Source organism: Patella vulgata, chromosome 4 (genome assembly GCF_932274485.2).
Source record: "Patella vulgata chromosome 4, xgPatVulg1.2, whole genome shotgun sequence".
NCBI lineage: Eukaryota > Metazoa > Mollusca > Gastropoda > Patellidae > Patella > Patella vulgata.
In genome coordinates this window covers 86,866,348-86,891,244 of record NC_065882.2, presented here as the reverse complement: position 1 = coordinate 86,891,244, position 24,897 = coordinate 86,866,348, and the positions used below count along the sequence as shown (strand labels likewise).

At 35.6% G+C, this 24,897-nt stretch overlaps 1 protein-coding gene across 3 annotated transcripts in view; it reads right to left on the bottom strand.

The window, feature by feature from the left end:
* Nucleotides 1-12,696: 12,696 nt before the first annotated feature.
* LOC126819630 (tyrosine-protein kinase SRK2) overlaps nucleotides 12,697-24,897 on the bottom strand; it is a 38,194-nt gene continuing 25,993 nt past the window's right edge. For all 3 annotated transcript variants that reach the window (XM_050547763.2, XM_050547764.2, XM_050547765.2), the window contains exons 5-11: nucleotides 24,717-24,820; nucleotides 24,048-24,197; nucleotides 22,665-22,829; nucleotides 21,620-21,873; nucleotides 20,853-21,006; nucleotides 19,593-19,724; nucleotides 12,697-18,507 (exon numbers count right to left, since the gene is read on the bottom strand). In XM_050547763.2, the coding sequence (XP_050403720.1) occupies nucleotides 18,305-18,507; nucleotides 19,593-19,724; nucleotides 20,853-21,006; nucleotides 21,620-21,873; nucleotides 22,665-22,829; nucleotides 24,048-24,197; nucleotides 24,717-24,820 (1,162 nt within the window). In that variant the 3' untranslated portion in view covers nucleotides 12,697-18,304. The remainder of the gene's footprint in view (nucleotides 18,508-19,592; nucleotides 19,725-20,852; nucleotides 21,007-21,619; nucleotides 21,874-22,664; nucleotides 22,830-24,047; nucleotides 24,198-24,716; nucleotides 24,821-24,897) is intronic.

The following is a 24,897-nucleotide window of genomic DNA, read 5'->3' as shown; positions in this document are numbered from 1 at the left end:
ATAGGCAGATTGAGCTCTTGCATAATGTATGTTTAATATAAAATAATCAGTTTATAGACGTAGGACTAACTTGATTAATATTGGTTTATTTCAACCAGTTTTTATTTCAATATATCTGATAAATATAAGACAATGCAGGCTCTAATCACATGTGTTTATAATGTATGTTACTAAAAATAGAATAAAACAACGCAGTATGATTGGTTAATTTAACTGAAAACAAAAGGTAGAAATCTCGCGAGATGCGTGAAATTATGGAAATGTGCCAATTTTGACGTATGTCTGAGAAAAAATTCTATTGTGATGGCATATTCTCTGGTTGACAATATTGCTCAGTTTTTTTTAGATAAAGAAATAAACAAGGAAACATCTACAAATATTTTGATTGAAATAGTGTAATAAGTAGATTTATTTAAGATGATATTGTGTGCGGAAACGTGGAGCGACAGTTATAGAAAAGAATAATTTTTGAGATGTAATTTATTTTTTTACCCCCATCCATATATGAGTCGAAGTGGAGCATAAGACGAAGGCTGGACTTAGCGGAAAAAAATATCGACTTATATAAATAGTAATTTTGGTGTAGTCATATTGTATAATTATTATATATTTTTTACAGATAGTAATTTTGTACCTGATGCTAGTCTGTTGATGAAACCGTGTAAAAAAGTTGTAATAGTCGTCAACACGTCAGATCAAAAGGTTTGAACTTTAACTAAAATTTACAGACAAAAAGGGGTCACGGCCGCAGACGTGACCTCTCATATTTTGACCACTACACTTTTTTTTTGTCTATTACAAATATTCTGTATTGTGGTGCTAGTCATACTGTCAGTTTTTGACTGAGGAGGTCCAACGTAGTTTTTATTGAGGGCACTACAATGTCACGGTCCTGTGGTTAAATTTAAATTGTTCAAATTAACCCATTTATCCTAGAGACATGTTGAGCAACCGGGCCCCTGGACATAAATAAGAAAAGATTGAAACTGTAGAACAGACCCTTCCGGTCATTCATCTTCAAAATATTAAACATTGTCAAGTATTAAACATACATTATTCAAGAGCTAAATCTGCCTATCGCACGTCTTTAGGCCTGAAATGTTATCTAAATTATTAATTAGACATTAATTAACTTAACAAGACCATAATCAGCTTTAATGCCATCGCTAGGACTGGGTATCGATAGTGATTTTTACTATCTATAATCGGCAATGAAATGTTGGTCGATAATCGATAGTATCGAAAACACACTTATTTTCACGGTCGTCATCAAGACTGGATACAGAGTAAGTTCAAAGTTCAAAACCATACAAAGTTGCGAAAGATCGTTTGCTCCTGTCTAAGGAGATTTATTTGGAAAACATTAATAAAACTTGTTATATCACGTATATATACGTAAATTGATGTTGTTTATTATTAAAATAATGCAGCCGTGGTTCCGAATGAAGAAATATCGTAAATAATTATGTTAAGGGACCAAAATGAACTTGTTCCGATTCAAAACATTGCATACGTGTGCGCGAAAATATCAATATGGCAGACGAATTCTGAAGCTTGCAAAGGGAAATAACTCTAACTTTATTTACACATCCGGGTATCTCCGATTTAGCGATATTCAACAATAATTTCTTCAAAACTAAAGTAACGTTTCAATGAGAGTGAATTTATGAAAACGGCTGTTCAATAAGCAGTCACAATTTTGTTATGTGTTACATTGATACTTGATAGTACGGTAATTAAAGTGAGCGGTGTATTATGATTAACTGAAAGAAAACATTGACATTTCAGACGCAAGAAAAATAGACTGAAGAGCGATAATCGATAGTAACCCACCGCTATCGATAGTGCTTTTCTGGGCCGTCCAATCGATACTATCGATTTATATCGATATTTTACCTAGCCCTAGCCATCGCTAACCTGCGATATTTAGTAGATTTGAATACATTTTATGACGGATAATTTAACGTAAGAATGGATAACCAAGACTTTGTTTTTTATCGCACCTACAGTAGTAATGACGATCGAGGCTAGCCTAAATTGAATCGCTATTATCTCAGTTCAGATGAAGCAATTGGACTGAAATTTTCAGCATATTCTGTTTCCATTATTATTATTATGTCCCTTTATTATATACAAAAACTGACGGATTGATTTTTATTTCAGCCAACAACGCTTAATCCAAATATAGATGTTTTCTTAAAAGTTACCATTTCTCAGAAAGAAATAACGCAACTTACTTCTCAACAAATGTTTGATGAATATAAACAATTGTATTATGAGCTCGCAACAAAATGGATTTTAAATTCTATCACTACTGGTGCTCATGTTTTAGTGGGAAAAGTTTATCAGAATATAATGATAGATTTGAAAGCAAGGTATGTCTATTAAGTTTATGAGAGTTATTGCCTTTGTTGTTGTTCATGACCAGGGGCTAAGGTATGTCTATTTAATCTAACTCTGTTGAACATCACCACAAATGTTTTCATTTTCGATTTCATAAATGAAATATTTATGATATTATATTTTAATGGAAGAATGATAAAATTATTTTATATTATTTTCAGCAATAGCAAGTTGTTTTATAGAGCTGTGAATATTATTCAGGTATTTTAGTAATATTTTATTTCTTGGTTATTATTAGGGTTTCACACTTATTATTATTATTATTTTTCCATTTGAGCATATCTCAGAAACTACTTGTCGGATCGATTCGATGTCTTCGGTTTTACTGGGAAAGTGGGTTTGACTTAAATTTTAAAGCTATTTCCAACGTTCTGCGACAATGTGAAATGTCCGAAATCACCGAAGTTGTCGTTTTTCGATATTTTGCCGTAATGTTATCAATAATTGTCGGATTGTAATATTTGATACATTTTGACATAGCCAGAGACAAGGCACATAGCTACAGTTCTTTGGATTTTTTATTTTCGACGAATCTTAGGAGATATTAGGCGCCAAATTTTGAAAATTTAAATTTTTACAAAAAACTTTTTTATTAATGAATATTTTTATGTGGTAATTTACTTAGGGTTAAAGAGTCATCTGATTTGACCAAAAATGGCAACATTTTTTGCCACTGTATTTTTCCTTGGCCCCCATTGGCTAATTCAGTTTTTCAGTCCTGGATTAATTATTTATTGTTCGATTTGTATAAAACAAAGTTCAATTTTATTTCAATAATTCGCTTGCGCTTAGAGTCTTTAGCAGTGGAAGGAAAACAGGGCACCCGGAGAAAACCCACAAGGTTGAACAGGCGACCCCTAACCATTCGACCATCCACCCCCTAGCGCCCATGAGTATATTTATGAGGCAGTGGTGAGCTATAGAATGAGTAATAATTCCTTGTTTCTTTCACAACCCATGAGTGGACCGGGGGGGGTCCAGGCTAGTGCTTAGAAGCACTAGGGTGAGGGTTGGGTTAGGGTTAGGGTTAGGGTTGGGTTAGGGTTAGGGTTAGGGTTAGTCCCGAAATGACCTAGTTTGTGTTAAGTAGACGGTAAACCCCATTTCTCTCTCTGGGGTTGAGGGTTGGCTGAATTTTGTAAGGCATACTCTTTGGATCATAAGGTCTGTCATAAAGTTGACTGGCGTGGTTTCGAGTAGGGTTGCCTGTCTAACCGAGAAGACAAACACGTGGACATGTTGGTAGGCTATATTGAGTTGAGACGTTTTATTTGATGGTTACATGTTTATTTTGTAGAATTTTAGTGGTTTAGCGAGTGAGATATGTACGGAGTATTTGTTACGAGCTATTTACGAAGAAGATGATTTAACAGATGAACAAATTCTAGCCCCGATTACTAGTCATATACATATAGCAGCTCATAAAAATAAGGTAATAATACTAGCTCACGATTCACAAAAAATGAAAATGAAATGAAACAGGATTTAACGTCACTCTGTTCTGCTCCAAACTGGGCTAATGAAGATGCCATATAGTGTGCTATGAGGGAAATTTTGCCCGGACAGCGGCACTACGGCCTCTTATATCGAATTCCAACTGTCAAGGGATCTTTTACGTGCACGCCAATGTGTACACAGGACCTCGGTTTTTCGTCCCAACCGAACTACTAGACAGCTATCCTTGTCAGGCCCTCCATCCTGCATCACTGACAAGGGAGAACCACGCCGGAAAATCTGGATGAACTTTCTCGGCCAATGCAGGGATCGAACAGCCGACCTCCAGGCTAACAAGCCAGCGTCTTACTTACTTAACCACCGTGATCCCCCGATTCACAAAAAAGTAAACTAGGATATTTTATTACGTAAAATTACATAGGAATAACAGAAATATTGACGATAATTTTAAACACCATTAACGCCGAATCGCTATCGGCCCATGGTGTTGGCATTGTCGTTTATAGGTAACGGTATACAGAATAGCGGTAGCTGAAATGGCCACCATCTTTATTGCACGGAATATGTCGACATCATCAACTTCAGACTTTGTTGTCGAAGGAGATAAGCCTAGATTTGCTTAATTCTGTGCATGAGACGCACCCCTTCTTTAAATAAAAATATCTGGTAATGAAAGTATGCCTAATACACCGAAAAATATGGTACTTAATAGACAACATTAAAATATTTTATGTATTGGAATTTTAACAGTGAATAGGCAGCATTCTTAAAATATGTTCATGTGAGTAAGTCTTGTGCATTAGCCTTTTTTGCCAAGGGGGGTTGGATGGCCGAATTCTTAGCACGTGCATGTTGTATCATAAGGTCTGTCATTAAGTCAACTGGCGTGGTTTCAATTCCCTGGTTGTACGTGACAAGGAGTAGTGTCACCTGTCCAACCTTGTGGGTTTTCTCTGGGTCCTCCGGTTTCCTCCTACTACTAAAGACCCAATACGCGCAAGTGAATTATAGAAATAAAATTAAACCATATGTTAGTCCCGAAATGACCTAGTTTGTGTCAAGTGGACGTTAAACCCCATTTCTCTCTCTCTCTTTTTTTTGCCGATGAAAATAAAATAATTAGAATTGTATTTTTTTTATTGCAACAGGTGATTCCTATAGCGTTGGCAGCCGCACTTCTAGATTGTGGAATCGACGAAGCCAAAGAAAGAATAGAAAAAGAACAAATTCTACGAACCGCCATATTAAGTGCTTTGAAATATTCCAAATAATTGTTGATTTATTTCCTGTCAACGAAAATCAAAATAGACTTTGCTAGAAATTAAATTTTGAATGGACTAGTTGTTTATAGTGATAAGAAATAGAATAATGGATATACTTACTTCTAGAGTTAAATTTACCTTTTTCAACTAACATATGAACTTTCTATTTTTCAAAATTATTTATATCTTTCTTACGCCAGCCTTTTGTATTTTCTAAGAGAATGTATAATTTACAATATAGAATTGTACAGACTATACTGGGTAACATGCATTATACAATATAGAATTGTAGACACTATACTGGGTAACATGCATTATGCAAGAGCTAAATCTGCCTATTACAGCTCTTACTTTAGGCCTGAAATTTTATCTAAACTATTATTTAGATGTTTATTCACATGACAAGCCTATTATCAAATCTCAAAATACGATAAAAATATGATCACCATTTAATGATTTAATTTAAAAATGGAGAAGCAAAGACGCGTATCGATTAACAAGTAATGTTGCTGCAATAAAAAACAATCTTTGTCAAAACTTCAAACAGTGATAACCACTGATAACGGACGGCACTCAGAATAACGTAATTTGACTGAGATTTTCTGACTATTATAACAAGAACAACCAGTTCTATATCCAAATCTTAATTAATGCATCTTTAATCGGTATGCTTAAATTGATTATGAAGTCTAGAAGTCAGTATATCCATATAAATGATAATATTCTAGGATTTTTATAACATTAATTAATTACATATTAAACATCTATTAGAAATTTATGATTTTTAATTGATAGAACCACAAGTAGAGTTACAGCTTCACCTTAAGCCACATCAGTTTCATTTTCTGTTCTTCACGGTCTAGCCCATGGGTTCCACGTCGACCATATATGCCGGTCAAGACCTAGGGCTAAGGAAAATGGCTGTAACTAGATCTGACCCATCAGTCGTTTTGCACGCTGGAAAAATAGTCTTTTTTTCAAAACCCAATTTTGATCTATGTCACTATAAAATTGGATGGCCAGTACAGAATAATGCCACTGGAATGCTGTGATAAATGTTTTGATTCAAATTTCAAAGCTTACAAATTATGAAACTAAGACCGTTTGAACAGCACGACGACTTATTCTCAAAGAAACAAGAAGGACATATTTTACAGGTGTTCCTTGAAGAACAGAAAATTGTATTAGTGTGGCCTTAGAGGAACATTGAGTCATTTTATTTTAAAACAAGATTGACGTCACCCACACTTTTATTTTACTTGTGTTGCTAGTACTAGACGGGATCTGATCTCGAGCTTGTTGTCTTCTGGTCTTCTTGTCGACTGTTGGGTTGTCACCATGACAACAACTTGACAGGATAAGTAAAGAGAGATTCCAGCGTGTTTTATCTACCAACAGGGAGTAATTCTGCACAGTTTGCATTAAAGGGGTAAAAATTGCATTTTAATTGTTAATTTTTTGATGTGGTTTATTTTTTTTTTTTTCAAAATTTTACGTCCAGAGATATATATCCTGTGTATGTTTATAGCCAACTGTCTGTAGATACAAATCAAAGTCTGCTCAATATTTTGATTTTATAAGTGGGTGGGAGGTGGTGGATGGCCGAATGGTTAGCTAGCGCATGCACGTTGTATCATAAGGTTTGTCATTGAGTCAACTAGCATGGTTCAATTCCCAGGTTATGTACGTGAGTAGGGTCGTCTGTCCATCCTCGTGGGTTTTCTCCAGGTCCTCTGGTTTCCTCTCACTGCTAAAGACCCCTACACGCAAGCAAATTATTAAAAGAGAATTGAACCATATGTTAGTCCCAAAATGACCTAGTTTGTGTCAAGTGAATCTTAAACCCCATTTCTCTCTTTTGATCATATAAAGCAGGACTTTGACTTAAAAAATTTGCTAGTCAGTCAATTTTTGACGTAATATGTCTTTTCCCTTGAAAATAGCAAGATATTTTGCCTAAAGAATGTGACAATATTTAGTATTAGTCGTTAGTCCAGTGCTTGCCTCGTTCACCATTGAAATAGTCCGTCAGTTCAATACTTTATTTTGAGGTCTATTTAACAAATCCTGAAAGAATTGGGGTTTTTGAGAATAAAGTCCCGATTTAATTGTTATTATATTTTAGTTATATGATGTATATTTATTATTGTGTAAATACGTCTTACAAAAAACAGGTTATAAATGTGTAAAGCTTTGTTAAAAGGAAATTTATGTAAAGAAAAAATCAAATCTATAATTTGGTCCAGCTTTCAGATTCAGAAACATAGAAACCACAAAAATTGGTGCATAATTAGAAAATGGTGGAATTAAGTTAAGAATTGGAGATGAAAATTATGTTTTTGAAATTCTGAAAATGCCATGTAGTTGTTGACGCTCTTGTTTCACCCCTAGACTGGTCAGAGTTCCTTATCAGACCTTAAAATACAGATGTGACGTCATCCTTTCATGTTGCTGTTCTATTATTTTATTTCATATAATGGTACAGGCAACATGCCAATCATACGTTATTTTATATTAGATGATATATTTGACTCATGTGACAATTTCAATACAATTTGATTAAAACACAGATCCTATTTCATTTCATTTTTTTTTATAGTTCAAAATTTCATTTTACTTATCTTTACTACACTAGGATCTGGAAGAGTTGTTATATAACCCACGTTCTAGTTTATTTGATGGATTAGCCAATGAAACGGACTGTTACACGGCTAGTTTTGGCTTGAGGTACATGGAACTGTGGGTAACCCACTAGAAACATCATTAATCAATGCCTGACGTCATAGGGTCAAAATCCGTTTGTATGATCCCTGATGTGACCTTCCACTACAACTGGTCAGATCTTTATGTAGTGGAGGCCATCGAAAGTATAAAAAACAAAACGAAATATAGATGTGTATTTTAATCAATGGGATAGTGTCTGTATTTTCTATAAGTTGTTGAATGGTATCTAGCAAGACATTATGTAATATATTCAAACAGTATCGATATTTTACTAAATGTCTGACTCTTATATAACAATAAGATTGTGTTAATATTGTGTGTTTTTAAATTCTTTACTAGACTCTGATCAATAAGGGGAGATAATTTAATGAAATAACAATGATACATATCAAGTTAAGAAAGTTTATCCTCCATGTTTTATGCTGCTTTTAACAACCAAAGTGTTTATTTTGTATTTTGTGTTAAACTTGTGCTTCCATTCTTTCCTGTCTTATATTATTGTGTTATTGTATATTCACCATTACCATGGTCTGACAATCTCCCAAACAGAGTTATCTTCGCTTACAGTCCACACCTCTGCTGCTAACGCTGGATAGTGAGCCTTTCCCATGGTCTGACAATCTCCCAAACAGAGTTGTCTTCCCTTACAGTCCACACTGACGCTGGATAGCGAGACTTGCGTGGAGAATGATGGGCTGAGTCTGTATTTTTACTGCTAAAGATTGACAATTCATTACGAACAGAAAGTTATAACTTGTTGAACTAATGATGATTAGAGAAATCCATTGAAAACGTTCTTCAGTAATTAACAGTTATAGCTTGATAAACAATTACTTGCTTGCCCTGTTGATAAAGACTATAGAAACGTTACCCAGTCATTATAGAATTGCGTCCAGTATATATCCACTTCTGTTCCTCGTTGCCATGGAAACAATGTAGTTTGAGTTGTTTAAACTAGTATGATATTTGATAATTGTGAATGCCGGAATTTCGTATTAATTTTATTACCAAGTAAAGTGAGTAAACCCTTTAGCACTTAGACCGTCCAAACCACCCCGTCACATGTACAGCTGTCACGACCACAGAAACTAGTAATCGGTCGAAAACCTATTCACATATTTTCGGGCAATCTGATTAGAACACAGATCCATTTTTGTTTCGTTTTTTGTAGTTTAAAATTTTGTTTACTTGTCTTTACTACACTAGGATTAGCCAATGAAACGGTCTGTTACGGCAAGTTTTTGGCGTGACAAGGGGCAGTTTGAGATGGTCTAAGAAACAGTGGTTTTAATCTGTTCAAGGATGTACTTGGTATTAATGTATCATTGTTCTCTTACTTTCATTAATGAAAATGGGGTAGTCAATGTTAACAAGTTGCAACCTGAGAATTACAGGATACTAACAAACATTTTGGTCTGTTTGAGAAAGTCGGTTGTAAAGCCTGATTTCTAATTGTGCACATAGTGAATTAGAAATTTGTAATTGTGTTGTGGACGGAAGATCATTATATTGTATCCTTTTAAATCCTGTTATTAGACAGAACTTTGTAATACCAACAGTATTCACTATCAAACTCAATTATGACCGAGACATTAGTTAGAACATTGTAATTCTCAGGTCGCGAAGTACCGAGTGGCAAAGGGTTAAGATTTAAAAAAAAAAAAAAAAGTAGGCAAGTTAAATAATATTATAAACCTGTGTTAGATTTAATTACATGACATGTTTTTTGTTGCCATCTTTTTTAATTTGCAATAAAATTGATGGCACAGAAATTTCAAGTTTTATAATGTTTTAATGAAGAAAATCTGTGTGTAAAGTATATTTTAAAATCTTTGTTTATGCAATCTGTGTTTGTAAATCTTGTATAATTACATGTAGACCATGTAACCTGACTGCTGACCTATATAATATGAGTCGATGAAAGGCCTTCTAGTTAATCTATTATATTTGCATGTTGTATATTGCTGATCAATCAACTTTTTCATAGGTGATCTTATATACAGGGTTTTGTAGAACAATATTAGGTTTTTATACGCCCACATTGAAATGTGGTCGTATATTGTTGTCGCCCCCGTCCTTACGTCCGGCGTCCACAAGTGTTTGTGGACACTCTACAGGCTAAAGTTAATATCTGATGCCCACATTGAAATGTAATCGTATATTGTCATCACTCATGGCTGGCCAGCTGGTGGACGCTTTAGAGGCTAAAGTTAATATCCGATTGACTTTGAATTTATACACAGTGTTTAAGGTCATGAGACGAAGAAGCCTATTGATTTTCAACGATTTCCGATAATAACTGCCAGAGTTATGGCTCATGATCGCTTGAAATATCTTGTGGACACTCTAGAGGCTAAAGCTAATATCCGATTGATTTTAGATTTATATGCACTGTTTAATGTCATGAGATGGAGAAGCCTATTGATTTTCAACTATTTTTGATAATTACTGCCAGAGTTATGGCCCTTGATCACTTTGAAAAATCTTGTAGAAGCTCTAGAGGCCAAAGTTAATATCTGATTGACTTTAAACTTACCGGTATACACACTGTTTAAGGTCATGAGACCAAGAAGTCTATTCAATTTTAACAATTTCCGATAATTACTGCCAGAGTTAAGGCCCTTGATCACTTTAAAAAATCATGTGGGCGCACTAGAGACTAAAGTAAATATAAATTGTTTAAGGTCATGAGACAAACAAGCAAAACAAATTCTAATTACTTCATGGGTTGTTACTCGTAATCAGATTTTCGTGTGTTGTCAATGTTCTCATTACTGACAAAAGAATAAATATGTGACAACACTTGTGGACTGCTCGGATTACTTAGCTGCTGTGGGCGTATGTTTTGTTGCCTGGCAACCTATCTTTGGAATCGCTCCAGTTGTTTCTGAGTCTATATCCTTTTGTATCTAATGAATGTAATTATATGCCTTTTATAGAATGTGTAGCTCAATTTCTTAGGACTAGCTCAAATTTCATGTGTAGCTCAAAATAATAATATTCAGATAGAAGTATTATGTATGCAAATTGTTAGATATTTATTGTTCTGCATGTACTATGCAAATAGATGGAAGTAGAGTAATTGTGCTGTCCTAAACCTGCTGAAGAACAAACAGTAATTATATAAAACTTTGAATGATTTTATTATCTAAGAATAAATTAGATACCAATATATCATCTTGTGTTTATAGAATATTATTATATGTGTGTTAAAAAGCTATATCTAACATCTAGACAGACGGCACTGTACACTATTATACACCGGCGAAGGGATCGGACACAGCAAATCCTGGTGGTGCGCTTTTTATCATAAGGTCTGTCATCGAGTTGAGTTATACATCATTTCTTTCTCCCCCTCTCTCTAGAATTGTATGGGAAGGGAGGGGAGGGGGGCTAATGGTCTAACTTGTTCACTTTAGATCATAAGGTCTGTCATTGAGTCAACTGGCATGGTTTTGATTCCCCGCTTGTACGTGACAAGGAGTAGGGTCGTCTGTCCAACCTTTTGGGTCTTCACCAGGTCCCAACAGTTTCATCCCATTGCCCAAATTCACTACAAGCAAGCGAATTATTGAAATAAAATTGAACCATGTGTTAGTCCCGAAATTACCTAGTCTCTCTGTATGTATTTCTAGGTCAATTATTATTGTAAGATATACAACTCAGTACATATGGATCGTTAGTATCTAATTACTAGACTATCGTATTCAGACCATAAATAATATTTCATATTATTTTACTTCAATATTAATTTTAATTGGAATTTAACATCCCTACTTTTCTCTACCATGTTAAGTGATTTAATTCCCCAGTTGTATGTGACAAGGAGTAGGGTTGCCTGTCCAACCTCATGGGTTTTCTCTGGGTCCTTCAGTTTCCTTCCACTGCTAAAGACCCCTAAGCACAAGAGAACTAGTGAAATAAATTGAACCATATGTTAGTCACAAAATGACCTAGTTTGTGTCGCGTGGACGTTAAACCCCATTTCTCTCTCTCTGCTATGTGACTTTGTTTTTTTCCCATCCTAAGGACTAGACAGCTGTTCTTATCAGGCCCTCCATACTGCATGAGGGGAAACCATGCTGGAAAAACCCTGAGAAACTACCTCAGCCAACACAGGAAAGGAACAGGAGACCTCCAGGATTCCAATTACAAAGTTTCTCTATCCAGAACAAAAGTTTAAGACAATTTTTTTCATCTAGAGGCAGCTAGATCTATCCGAATTCCCTCACCCCCTATACTGACAAAAAGGACTAAAAAGAGTGAGAGAAATGAGGGTTTAACAACCACTCGTCACAAATTAGGTCAATTCGGGACTAACATATAGTTCAATTTTATTGCACAAATTGCCTTGCGCGTAGGGTTCTTTAGCAATGGGAGGGAACCAGAGGACCTGGAGAAAACCCATGAATTTAGACAGACGACCCATCTCCTTGTGGGAAATCAAAACGACACCACTTGAATCAATGACAGAACTTATTATTTAAAGTGCACCCAAACCCTCTATTATGAATGAAATGAAATGGGGTTTAACGTCCTACTGTTCTGCTCCGACTGGGCTAATGAAGCCGGAAGTATGCCATACAATGTGCTATGAGGGAAATTGCTCCATACAACCTATCATATCAAATTCCAACTGCCAATAGATCTTTTACGTGCACAAGGGACCTCAGATTTTCATCCCATCCGAATGACTAGATAGCTATGTTTGTCAGTCCTTCCATCCTAGACCAAAGACAAGGGAGAAATCACGATGGAAAACCCTGATGAACTTTCTCTGCCAACACCGGGAGCGAATCCATGACCTCCGGACTAAAATGAGCAGTGAGTGGTGAATAAGAGATAGAAAAAGGACAGTAATATATTATATATTTATTTTATAAATATTTACATTATTTTCACACAAAAAGAAAAAAAACAAATAGAAGCACAAAACATCAAACATAAAAAAATATTCCACACTTTTAAGGCCAAACATAAAACTACCTGTGTTTATGGTTAAATTGGGTCCCGATTGAAAAACCGTAAACACAGGTATTCTCGAGTTTGGCCTAATTAACAAAACATACTATAAAGCTGGATTTCTTAGGGGGTTGGGATGACTGGTCTACGATATCACCTTAGGTGAAAGTGGACGTAAAAGTCTAGAAACGAACGAACGAAGGGGTTGGGAGGCCTAGAGTGGTCTAGAGTGTCACCCTTCGACCTCTAGCTGGCCGGTTGTGGTTTCGATCCCTGGTGTGAGCGTATGTGGCTTGGAGATAGGGGCGTCTGCCACCTTCTCCAACAGGACAGACCCCTGCACATGCGCTAAAATAACAAAATAAGACAACTTGTCCCCAATATCACTAATAGAAGAAGAAAAATAACCTCCATTTCATTAACAAAACAATCATCATGGTCCCAATCATCATGGCCCCAAGGCCCCAATCATCATGGCCCAAATATGGCCCCATGGCCCCAATCATCTAAGTAATCCAACTTTAAACTAATCTTAACAAAACAAAAAGTCATTCTTCATCGAATAGAATGTCGTCGCAAAAAAATGTAAATCGATGATTGCACTAAATGAGAAATATACAAATAAATCCTTTATATAAATAAAATAGTTTATCTAATATTTAAGTGGTTTAAAAATATATTAAAGTTAAAAAAACAAGGAGGATTTATTCACAAAATCTTAAGTTAAAATATTCTGAAGATGCAGCCGTTTGGCGTTAAAATCTTAGTATAATCTTGAGATGAAATGGGGTTTAACGTCTTACTGTCTTATATCGAATTCCAACAGCCAAGGGATCTTTTACGTGTATGCCAATGTGTACACGGTACCTCGGTTTTTCATTCAATCCAAATAACTAGACAGCTACCCTGGTCAGGCCCCTCGTCATGCACCACTGACAAGGGGAAACCACTCCGGAAAATCCCGATGAACTGTCTCGGCAGTGTGGTGTGCATTCTTAAAAAATTTTTAGTTTAAATTTTTGCGAATAAAATACCAGAATGTGTTAAGGTACTGTAACAACATGTATCAGATACCTTGACTTCATTGGCCGACCTTGTCATGTCCTACACGGGCAATAATACAAAAGCACAAAAAAATAACATCAGATATTCTAGAAATTGTCAGCATATCCTACCTAATATACTACACCTATCACTATTATAGTCTTATATGGTGAATGTTTAGATCATGTATTTAATCAAGGTATGAAATACGTGATGAACGAAGCAAGATTAAAGCGTGACTATACATTTACAATGACTAAATTATATCTTCTTGAAATTTAAAATAAAGTTATAACACAACAAGCTTGATGAAGTAAAAACAATGATAGTGGTCCATGAATTAAAAATAATATACTGGCTTCATAAAGACAACATAGACTTTGGTTTTAATAAATCGGTGTCTTCTCAGGATGTGGCCATTGTTTTTATAGGCAATAACAAATTAATCTTTTATGATTTATACAAAAACAATGTCGACGTCCTGGGCATAAGGCATTAAATCCACTGGGTGTTAATCACTAAAAATATTTCCAATGATAACGGTGAAATCCCTACACTGGTTAGTGCTAAATGATAAGGCCAGCTCACGAGATGTCAACAGGGCTAGTGCTAATCCCAACCTTAACCCTGGACTTAGCCTTAGTCCCAATGCTGACCCTAACCCTAACCTACAATCTCGCCAACAATCACGTGCCCTAACCTTATTTACATATCAGTGACCTTGACACAAATTGAGCTGACCTTAACATTTGATACTTTATTATGACTGGTAGAAATAGAACATTTATAGAGATCAATATTAATCAATTATTTTAGAATAAGGAAGGAATCAACTTTCAGTTGACATATAAACATTTAAATCTACAATGAGATTAATTTGAGATTAACAAAGGAATCACTTTTCAGATGACATAAAAACCAGTTAAATCTACGACTGATTATTTCAAGGAAAATGATTTCAGTATCTGTTAAAATATGTACATGAAACTGTGATACAAATATATTTTATAAAATTGAAAACAACGACGACGTACAAGGCACTCAAGAGATTTTGGCAATATTCTAACCACAATCTACCGGTATATATTTTTTGTAGAAAACAAATAACTTAGAATATCTCCATGATGAAATAAAGCGTAAAGCTTGTTTTCCATATATGTGATTTGTGGCATTCGTTCGGTCCCATTATATTTGTGCATGCATCAGGCAGCCCTGTTCGCCAGTGATGCCACAAAAAGCATGCACATGTAAAACAGGCGTTACAGTGTAAACAAGACCTCACTCTGTTGTCATTTGTTCATTTCTCCTTAAAATCTAATATAAAAAGTTTCTAAGAAACAGCCATATAAATTAACAAGGCACCTGTTACTTACGGACATTGTCAGCCATTGTATCTAACAAATATTTCTCTTTTTCTGTGTTTTTAATAGCTATATTAATATTTGTGACTGTCGTTTGTTAAGGGCTGTCCCGAAGCTGATATTGGTGTATAGAAGTAGTCCGGACCAGGGAGCAACATAGGCTTGCGGAGTTAAAGGCACAACCCCACCAGTAGTTGTTAAATTGGGCCCCGATTACCAGGCCAGCTAATAAAACATATTAAACATCCTGATACAAATAATACTAGTTAAATATTTTAATGAAAAAATATAATTCTTAACTTTCACTCCCTGTCTAGGGCCTGTTTTTCATGTATGCTTTTTCGTTGTGTTTTCGCATGTTTTTACACCAGCAAAAAATGTCTGTCTAATAAAGTAATACAAATGTAACGGGACCGTTTCCAGGGAAACAGGCTTGATGTCTTGATGGTTTGTTGACAATGTTTTGTTTTTAAATTTTAATTTAATTCTTTTTTTTTGATAAAGCAATATAAGTATTAATAATAAAAGGTTTTTTTACAGTTAATCAATTTACAAATAAACAAATAAAAAAAACTCAAGTAACCGGCAATCCAGGGTAAGTGATTGGAATTTAGTTTCATGAAGTTGAATCTTCACGTAATTTTTCTATCCGGCTCGTGCTTTGTAGCGCGACAACATCATGAAAATGTTTTTCAGGGATTTACTGAACCTGATTCTAACCTAGTTATCAATATGCATAGAAGGGCATTGGTCTAGGACCCACATGTATCTGGGGACCCCCTGTAATTTAAATTTCAGGGCCCACTGAAGACTTTGTCCTGGGGTATACAAGTATGTGAATCCAACCCTGTTTGCCTTATAGATGTATATCAAATTGTCAATCTAGATCCGTATACAGAAATTGATAACATGATAATAATAAATATCTATATAATATGATTAAATTGATATAAAATATATGAACGTATAAAAAATATTCAAGATTTTAGTTTTATATAAATATATAATAGTTTTGTGTAAGGCCCTCGAGGTATCTATAATCATATTTACAAATAACGATAAACAATTACTGAGTTTATTACAATACAACGTTACCCATAATGCTAGATTCCCACTATCACGATTCACGCTATGATTGAAATGGTGGTTTTAATCGTGGAGTAATCGTGGTGATCCTATCAGGTCTTCTCATATATTGAGATCAGTTGTAGCAATCGTGTTGATCGTATCGAAGCGTACCAGATCGTGGACTCAATAGGGACAGCCCTGTCGTAAAGCACCACACGGCAGTTTGAACCTAGCATAAGTTTAAATTGTATTTCATGGTTACTGTTGTTGCATATTATATATATATATATGTCTACCGTCAACACACATAGTTGATAAAGACGAGAGTATACGCGTCGAAACGTCGCTTAGTATTAAACTCAGTAATTATGTTTCCATCAAATTGTACTTTGTTTTAATATATCCAATTACTAAATGCCTATTAAAGGTAAACAAAGGAAAGGGGCCTAATTCACAAAAACTTAAACTAAAATATTTTAAGGATCCTGCTTTTTGATTGGTTGGGGATTAAAATATTAGTACAAATTTTAGCTTTTAGCCAATGAAAAACCAGGATTCTTAAAATTTCTAGTTTAAGTTTTCAGGAATAAGGACCCAGATGTTATCTAATTTTAAAGGAGCTAAATAGCTAATATTTGGGACCTAGAAATTGAAACAAATGGGTCGCGACTCGCAACACATATAAATAATTTAAAATGAATGTATATAAACTGATTTACATTTTTATATTCTAATTTCAAATCAGTTATGTTCGGCGAAGTACGCCAGAAGTCTCAATCGAATGGCAATCTCTAGCGTCTGGTTATTCCAGTCTACACCGATAGTACTTAATGCACATGCTCTCCAGATATGAATATGGTGTCACCGTTTGACATATCTTGTGGAATATGTCTAGCCTCGTTCTTCCATTCCCTTGTAAATTTATGTAAATATGGTTGAGGAGTTTAAATAGGGCTTTAACAATGTTGTATTCCTGCGTCTTCCATTAATTGGTTGAGCAAAATGACCGTTAGCTAACCGCATGTGACATTGCATAACTTACAGAAAGGTGATTGCCTGGTTGTTATAATAATATTCATATGTCAAGATGGAGGACATGTTGAGCAACATGCTACATGGTATAAGACAAGCAACTATTTAGAATATATAAAAAAAATTAACTAAATTATCATTGAATTCACATTGATCTCAATAACAAACAAATTAAAATCATTGACAGTTGTCCTCAATAACATGGTCTCTTTAAAACAAGAAAATCATTAACAAATAAAATACTCAGGAATTAAACAGTTAATACGACACTATTAAACATCTGGAAACAGCGCCATCTCGGAATTAACAAGTACGACTCTACTATCAACTAGGAAACAGCCATCTTGGAATTACGAAGTTATATCGATCAATAGTCCATGTATAAATGTCTAAACATGCACGCCATGCTTCTGACCGATTGTACTCGGAGCCTTAGACTTTGTTTTTGAAGAGCGTTGGCCTTAAAACAAATAGTTCCTGGTTCAAATATGTGAAAATAAATTAGCTAGCCATCCTTATAAGAACATTTTCTAAACTATGTAATCCAATGAAATTATCTGATTATTACAAGAAGCCAATCAGATGTCAATTTAGAAAATACAGCAGGTCGAATTTAATTTCAATATACATTTAGATAAGGGCTGTCAATTCCAAGTTTTAGATGTTTGTCAAGTTTTCACGTATCTTAATTACCTCCGATTAACAAGATTTTTTTATTTAAAGGAATATGACAATCATTATCCTATTTCTTTAAGTGTTTAGAAACATAAAAACTATAAATTTAATTCCTTATATTGTATTTTAAGGTTTTTAAATGCTTTGAAATTTTAATTCCATGTCATGTAAACTAAGTGACAGTTGCAAGTCAATTTCACTGAAACAAAAACCCTGCTTCAGATCGTAAAAAAAGGGGGTTGCATAGCTTCCCGGTTTAAATAAACAAATCCCCCCAGATGATAATAACAATTAGAATGTATGAATAATAAATACTATTTATTCCGCGTCTTTATAACTTGGTTCCGTAGAAATAAAATAATCATCGAAAAAATTAAACAAATATTCAAAAGTTGGTCGATTTTCTGAGCGTTTATCCCAACATTTCAAAACCATATCGTAAGCTGGCTGTGGGCAATTTTTAGGGCGTGGCATTCTGTATCCTCGTTCGACTTGATCCAAAACTTCACGATTACCCATACCTGTAAAAAACACACAAAAAATGAAATGGGGTTCTGCACCAACTGGGCTAATGAAGATGGGCACCGAATTCCAACTGCCAAAATATCTTTACATACACGCCAATGTGTACAGAGGACCTGTTTTCCGTCCCTTCCGAATGACTATACATTGTCCCTTGCCAGGCCCTCCGTCCTGCTCCACTAGCAAGGTCACACCATACATAAAAATCACTTTAACATTACAAATAAAATGACAAAATGGTTTTAGAACGAAATCTTGTTGATCTGGTTAAGAAAAAAAAAATGGCCGAAGAGAGAGAAAGAGACAGCAATGGGGTTTAATGTCCACTCTAACACATTTCAGTACTAACATGGTTTAATTTTATTTCAATAATTCGCTTGCGCGTTGGGGTATTTAGCAGTATGAGGAAACCGGAGGACCTGGAGAAAACCTACGAGGTTGGACAGGCGACCCTACTCCTTGTCACATACAACCGGGGAATCGAAACCACGACAGTTGACTCAATGACTGACCTTATGATACAGTCTACTAACCATCCGGCCATCCAACCCCCCGATTTGATTAACTAAGTGGGTATCTTCTGTCTATATTTAGGAAGTTTGTGTGGTTCAAAGTTCAAGCCAGTGTTGGCTGTGTAAGTTCCCTTGGATTTTGCAGTGGAGTTTCCCCTCGTCGGTGGTGCAGGACCGAGGACAGCGTCTAGTTGATTGATTATTGTGTATATTTGGAAATTCTCTATATAACATTTAGTGTAAAATACTGCATCATTAAGCTGACATGTTTTCGCTAGTCCATTTTGGGACTAACACATGGTTCAATTTCATTTCAACAATGTGCCTACGTCCGGAGGTCTTTGACACAGAATAACCCCACAGGATTGGACAGACGACCCTACCTCTTGTCCCGTACAAGCTGGGAATCGAACCCATGCAACTTGATTCAATGACAGACCTCATGATCTAAAGCGTATGTGTTAGACCATTCACCCCCCACCCACCCCCCTGATACTGATGAGTTAGATCAATCAGTCACTTACCTACCACATATATAATAGAGGATATTTGATTGTTTTATAAAAACCTACCTGGATATGGTACCTGTCCTTTTGTCATTAGTTCCATAACAAGAATACCATATGACCATATATCAGATTTGATGGTGAATTTACCATATAGAGCTGCTTCTGGCGCTGTCCATTTAATAGGGAATTTAGCACCTGTAATACATAGATTTAGTTAGATAATTAAATGGTATATATTTGTTAAAACAGTATCATGGAGTCATGGTGGTTGAGGGAGTATTGCGCTGACACTGACTAACAAGGTTCCCTGATCCATCTCAGTATCGAGTTCCTCTCATCCAGGTTTCCACTGGTTGGTGTTTCCCTCATAACCCACTGTATGTCTATTTTCATTAATCCAGGCCCCGAATTCACAAAGCATTCTCAGACTTAAATTAAGAATTTACTAAAAATTGTTCTCCTTATTTTAACTAAAATATAGCCCTTTATACAACTTTTGTTGTTTTAATGTATCAAATACATCAATAAGAAACTATCTATGTACAATGTTTTGTGTTTCTGGATCAAAGATATTTCTCATAAACAGTGATTGAAAGTTGAATAAATTCTTAACTGAAGTCTGAGAATACTTTGTGAACTTGGAGCCAGATGTTTAAAGGGACATTATGGGAGATTAGATAAAGAACTGACAGTTCTTGATATAATAGTTAAAAAAATTAATAGCATAAATAGAATATGATGAAAATTTCAGTCAAATTACTCCACTCTGAAATGAGATATCAGTGTTTGAATTTTAGGCCTAACCTCGATCATCATTACTAAAGTCAGTACGATAAAAAACAAAGTCTTGATTATCCATTTTGATGTTAAATCATCCATCACAAAATGTATTCAAATCCAGTAAACATCACAGGCTAGCGATGACATCGATTGTTGATTATGGTCTGGATAAGTTAATTAATGTCTAATTAATAATTTATATAACATTTCAGGCCTAAAGGGAGAGAGATGGGGTTTAGTGTCCACTCGACACAAACAAGGTCATTTCGGGACTATCACATCACATGTTTCAATTTTATTTCAATAATTCGTTTGCGCGTAGGAGTCTTTAGCAGTGGGAGGAAACCGGAGGACTCAGAGAAAACCCATGAGGTTGGACAGGCGACCCTACTCCTTGTCACGTACAACCGGGAAATCGTAACCCCACCAGTTGACTCAATAACAGACCGTTTGATACAGCACGCACGTGCTAACCATTCGGTCATTCAACCCCCCGATTATCTATGTATAAATTGAGACAATGATAAAACTTGTTATACGTACCTTGTTTCGGGTTATATTCATCATCTTCTATAACTTTAGCTAAACCAAAATCTGCTACTTTCACTTCGTTATTTTGACCAACGAGAATATTTCTAGCAGCTAAATCACGATGAATGAATTTCCTTCCTTCTAGATAACTCATACCACTTGCAATCTATATTAAAATATAATAATAAATTCTCATAAAAACTCAAAAATATCATAAATTATTATCTCAAATTGGGGTAAGTTATTTTTTTCAAATAAATTATCAATTGAACTTAAGTTCGGGTTATTTTAGGACTGATGTAATAAAATATTAATGGAAGTTGGGGTTATTTTAGGTCATATGTAATAAATTATCAATGGAATGAGAGTAACAGTGTTTAAGAGAGAGAGAGAAGAGAGAGAGAGAGAGAGGGAGAAATAGAGAGAAAGAAAAATGGGGTTTAACGTGTCTAACATATGGTTCGTCTTTCACAGTGTGAGGAGACATGTCCAACCTTGTTGGTTTTCTCCGGGTCTACCGGTTTCCTCCCACTGCTAAAACTCCTATGCGCAAGCAAATTATTGAAATAAAAATTGAACCATATGTTAGTCCCAAAATGACCCAGAGAAAACCCACGTGGTTGACCAGGCGACCCTACTCCTTGTCACTTACAACCGGGGAATCAAAACCATGCCAGTTGACTCAATGACAGACCTTATGATACAACACGCACATGGTAACCATTAGGCAATTCAACCCCCCAGTAAGATTACCTGAGCAACCAAATCAATAAGATTACCTGAGCAGCCATGTCAATAAGAACTGGGAGTTCTATCACATCAGTTTCTCGTAGATATTCTAACAAGGCACCGTTTGTCATCAGTTCAGTTATAATATAAATAGGCTCCTCCTTGGTGCAGACGGCGTAAAGTCGGACTAGCTTATCATGTCTACATTCCTTCATGATTTGAGCTTCCGCTAAAAATGCTTCGGGCGACATGGTTCCTACTTTCAGTGTTTTAATGGCTACGTCTGTCGACTCCATATATTGTCCTGGAAAAAAAACAAGAGGAGGTTTTAATCTTTAACGCCCACTCAACATAAACTAGGTCAAGTTGGGACTAACATACAATACGTGTTTATTTCAAATAATTTGTTTGCGCACAGGTTTCATTAGAAATGGGTCCCAAATTGGTCACCTCTGCTTAGCATAAGCTGTCTTCATCTGCCCAGTCGGAACAGAATGGTAGGATGTTAAACCCCATTTCAATGCTTAGCATAAGCAGAAGATGTTCATCGTGAAATTTAATCACATCATTAGACTAACAAACAAACTACACCAAGTCTGAACATTCTACCTCAATTAGACTTATTATATCCCGTGCTTGACGGACAGCCATCTGAACCCATGTTAATAGTCTTCTGCTTTCAGCCCTCACAAAATGGGAAGGGGGGGGGTGCTGGCGGTGTGCCGCCCCAGGGTCCATAAGAGTCAATGGAGCCCATGAATATCAAAGTTCAAAATTGAAATGGGTAGTTCTGCATGAATTTTTTTTGTTTCTTTGAAGCTTATATAAGTACAAGTATGTACAAATTTTTTCGTTTTTATCGCAATCTGCTAGTGAATCATCTAAATATGACTAGTGTTGGAAAAATGACAGGGGGGGGGGGGGGCAAAATATCAAATTTGGAATTTGGAATGAGCCTTCTGGGCTTTCGTAAAAAGGTCTTGCCCAGCACATTTTTTCCTCTCAATCTCCCTTGTTTTTTTGGGGAACATGTTTGCAATAATCGTAAAATTAAAAGGAAATAAATGCAATAAATCATATTGATGATCAATTTACCTTTCCATACTTCACCAAATTGACCAGCACCCAGTCGTTTACCGAACGTTAAAGTTTCTCGTGGAATTTCCCAATCGTCTCTGGTTTCCTTGGATAAATCATCCATAACTGGCTTTGGTTTCGGACATGGATCTGTTAACTGACGACACAAACCGTCTGCTGAATCTGGAGAAAAAGATAAGATAACTGAGTTCTGTTTTCATTTGTGATATTTCCCCACTCCCCACCTTTTTTTTTTAAGAAGTCAATAAACATATTTTCCAAATTTCACACCTATAATGTTAAGAGTACAGAGAGAGAGAGAGAGAAATAGGATTTAACATCCACTCGACACAAACCCGGTCATTTTGGGACTAACACATGGTTCAATTTTATTTCTATAATTCGCTTGCGCGTACGGGTCTTTAGAAGTGGGAGGAAACTGGATTAAGAGTACAGAAATGGAATGAAACTTTTTTTTTTTGAATGCCCTACTCTTCTGCACCCACCCGGGTCAATGTAGCGCTACTCTTCTGCACCCACCCGGGTCAATGTAGTGCCGTGCTCTACGAGAAACTTTGCTCACATAGCAGCGTTTTGCTCACATCGCAAGTTTTTTTTACATACATTCGAATGAGTACATGTGGTTTTGTGTTATTTTTTTGTCTATTTTCTAACATAAACCGATTTCGTTGAATTAAATGGGCATTATGTAAGATTTAGATAATGAACAGGACATTCTTCCTATAATATTTTAAAATAAGATAATGAAAAATAAATATATTGAAAATATCATCCAAATTACTTTATTCTGAGCAAATTTGTCGATGGTTGTAGTTTTGACAAGATGTGTGGATTGATGGTAACTACCACAATGAAAAATGGGGTTTAACGTCCTACTGTTCTGCTCCGACTGCGCTAATAAAGACGGGCATATGCCATGCAGTGTGCTATGAGGTAAATTTTGCCAGTAAAGCAGCGCTATGGCCTACTCTTATATCGAATTCCAACAGCCAAGGGATCTTTTACGTGCACACCAATGTGTACACAGGACCTTCTTTTTTCATCCCATCCGAACGACTAGACCGCTGTCCCTAGCCAGGGGGAGCCACGACGGAAAATCACAATGAATTTTCTCTATGAGCACAGAAATTGAAATGAAATGAAATGGGGTTTAACATCCTACTGTTCTGCTCTTAAACTGGGCTAATGAAGACGGGACAAGGATCGCAAGATTGGACCTACAGGTTAGCGAGCCAACATCTTACTCACAGAACCACTGTGGCTCCCCGTTTCTATCGTACAAGACTTGTGAGTTTCTATCTCAGGTCACGAATATTTATTGAGTTTTATTCTTCGAGTTTCATTCTGAGGTGACAAATATTTACTGAGTTTTATTCTTACCTTTATAGAAGTGAACAAGTTCAATAACATTATTAAATGTTCTTCGTGCTGTAATGTAACATCCACCGTTATCCAGACTGCGTACTTTATAATGTTTAACACAATCCCCTCGCGATTCAACATAATCTCTCATTGTTAATACATACGCCCCTGTAATATAATATATTTCTTTCATTATTATACGCCCCTGAAAACATAACATACATAATATAACAATGGCTTCCACTCCAAAAAATCGATTACTGATAAGTGAAATAAAATGGGGTTTCACGTCCTACTGTTCTACTCTTATACTGGGCTAATGAAGACAGGCATACGCCATACAGTGTGAAATTTTGCCCAGGCAGTGGCACTATGGCCTACTCATATATCAAATTCATATTTGATATCATCACAGATTTACGTTTCTCATCCATATTACTACACAGGCTAACTTAATAAGAACCAGATTGTGTGTCAACATAATCATCCTGCTCACTCAATTAGAATCAAAGTTATCATATCCCAAACCACTCGGTTATGTCATCCACCTAATGAATCGCTAGGCCCAGTCTGAACAAATTAACTCTGTTAGAAGCAGAGTTATTGTGACTGACAGACAGACGGACAGATCCATTTTAATATTTCCTTGCTTCCTTTGAAAGTCGGCAGATAAAAATACGTACGAACCTGGACATGTTTCACTTTCTCTAACTAGATATGTTCCGCAACTTAATCCTGGCGTTAATATTTGACGTTCAGCTTCTTTTCTCGTAATCTGCCCCATAAACCATCTAAAATAACAACCATACATGTACGCATATAAATCATAAATAACATCGGTTTAATATTCTACTTTTCTTCTCAATCT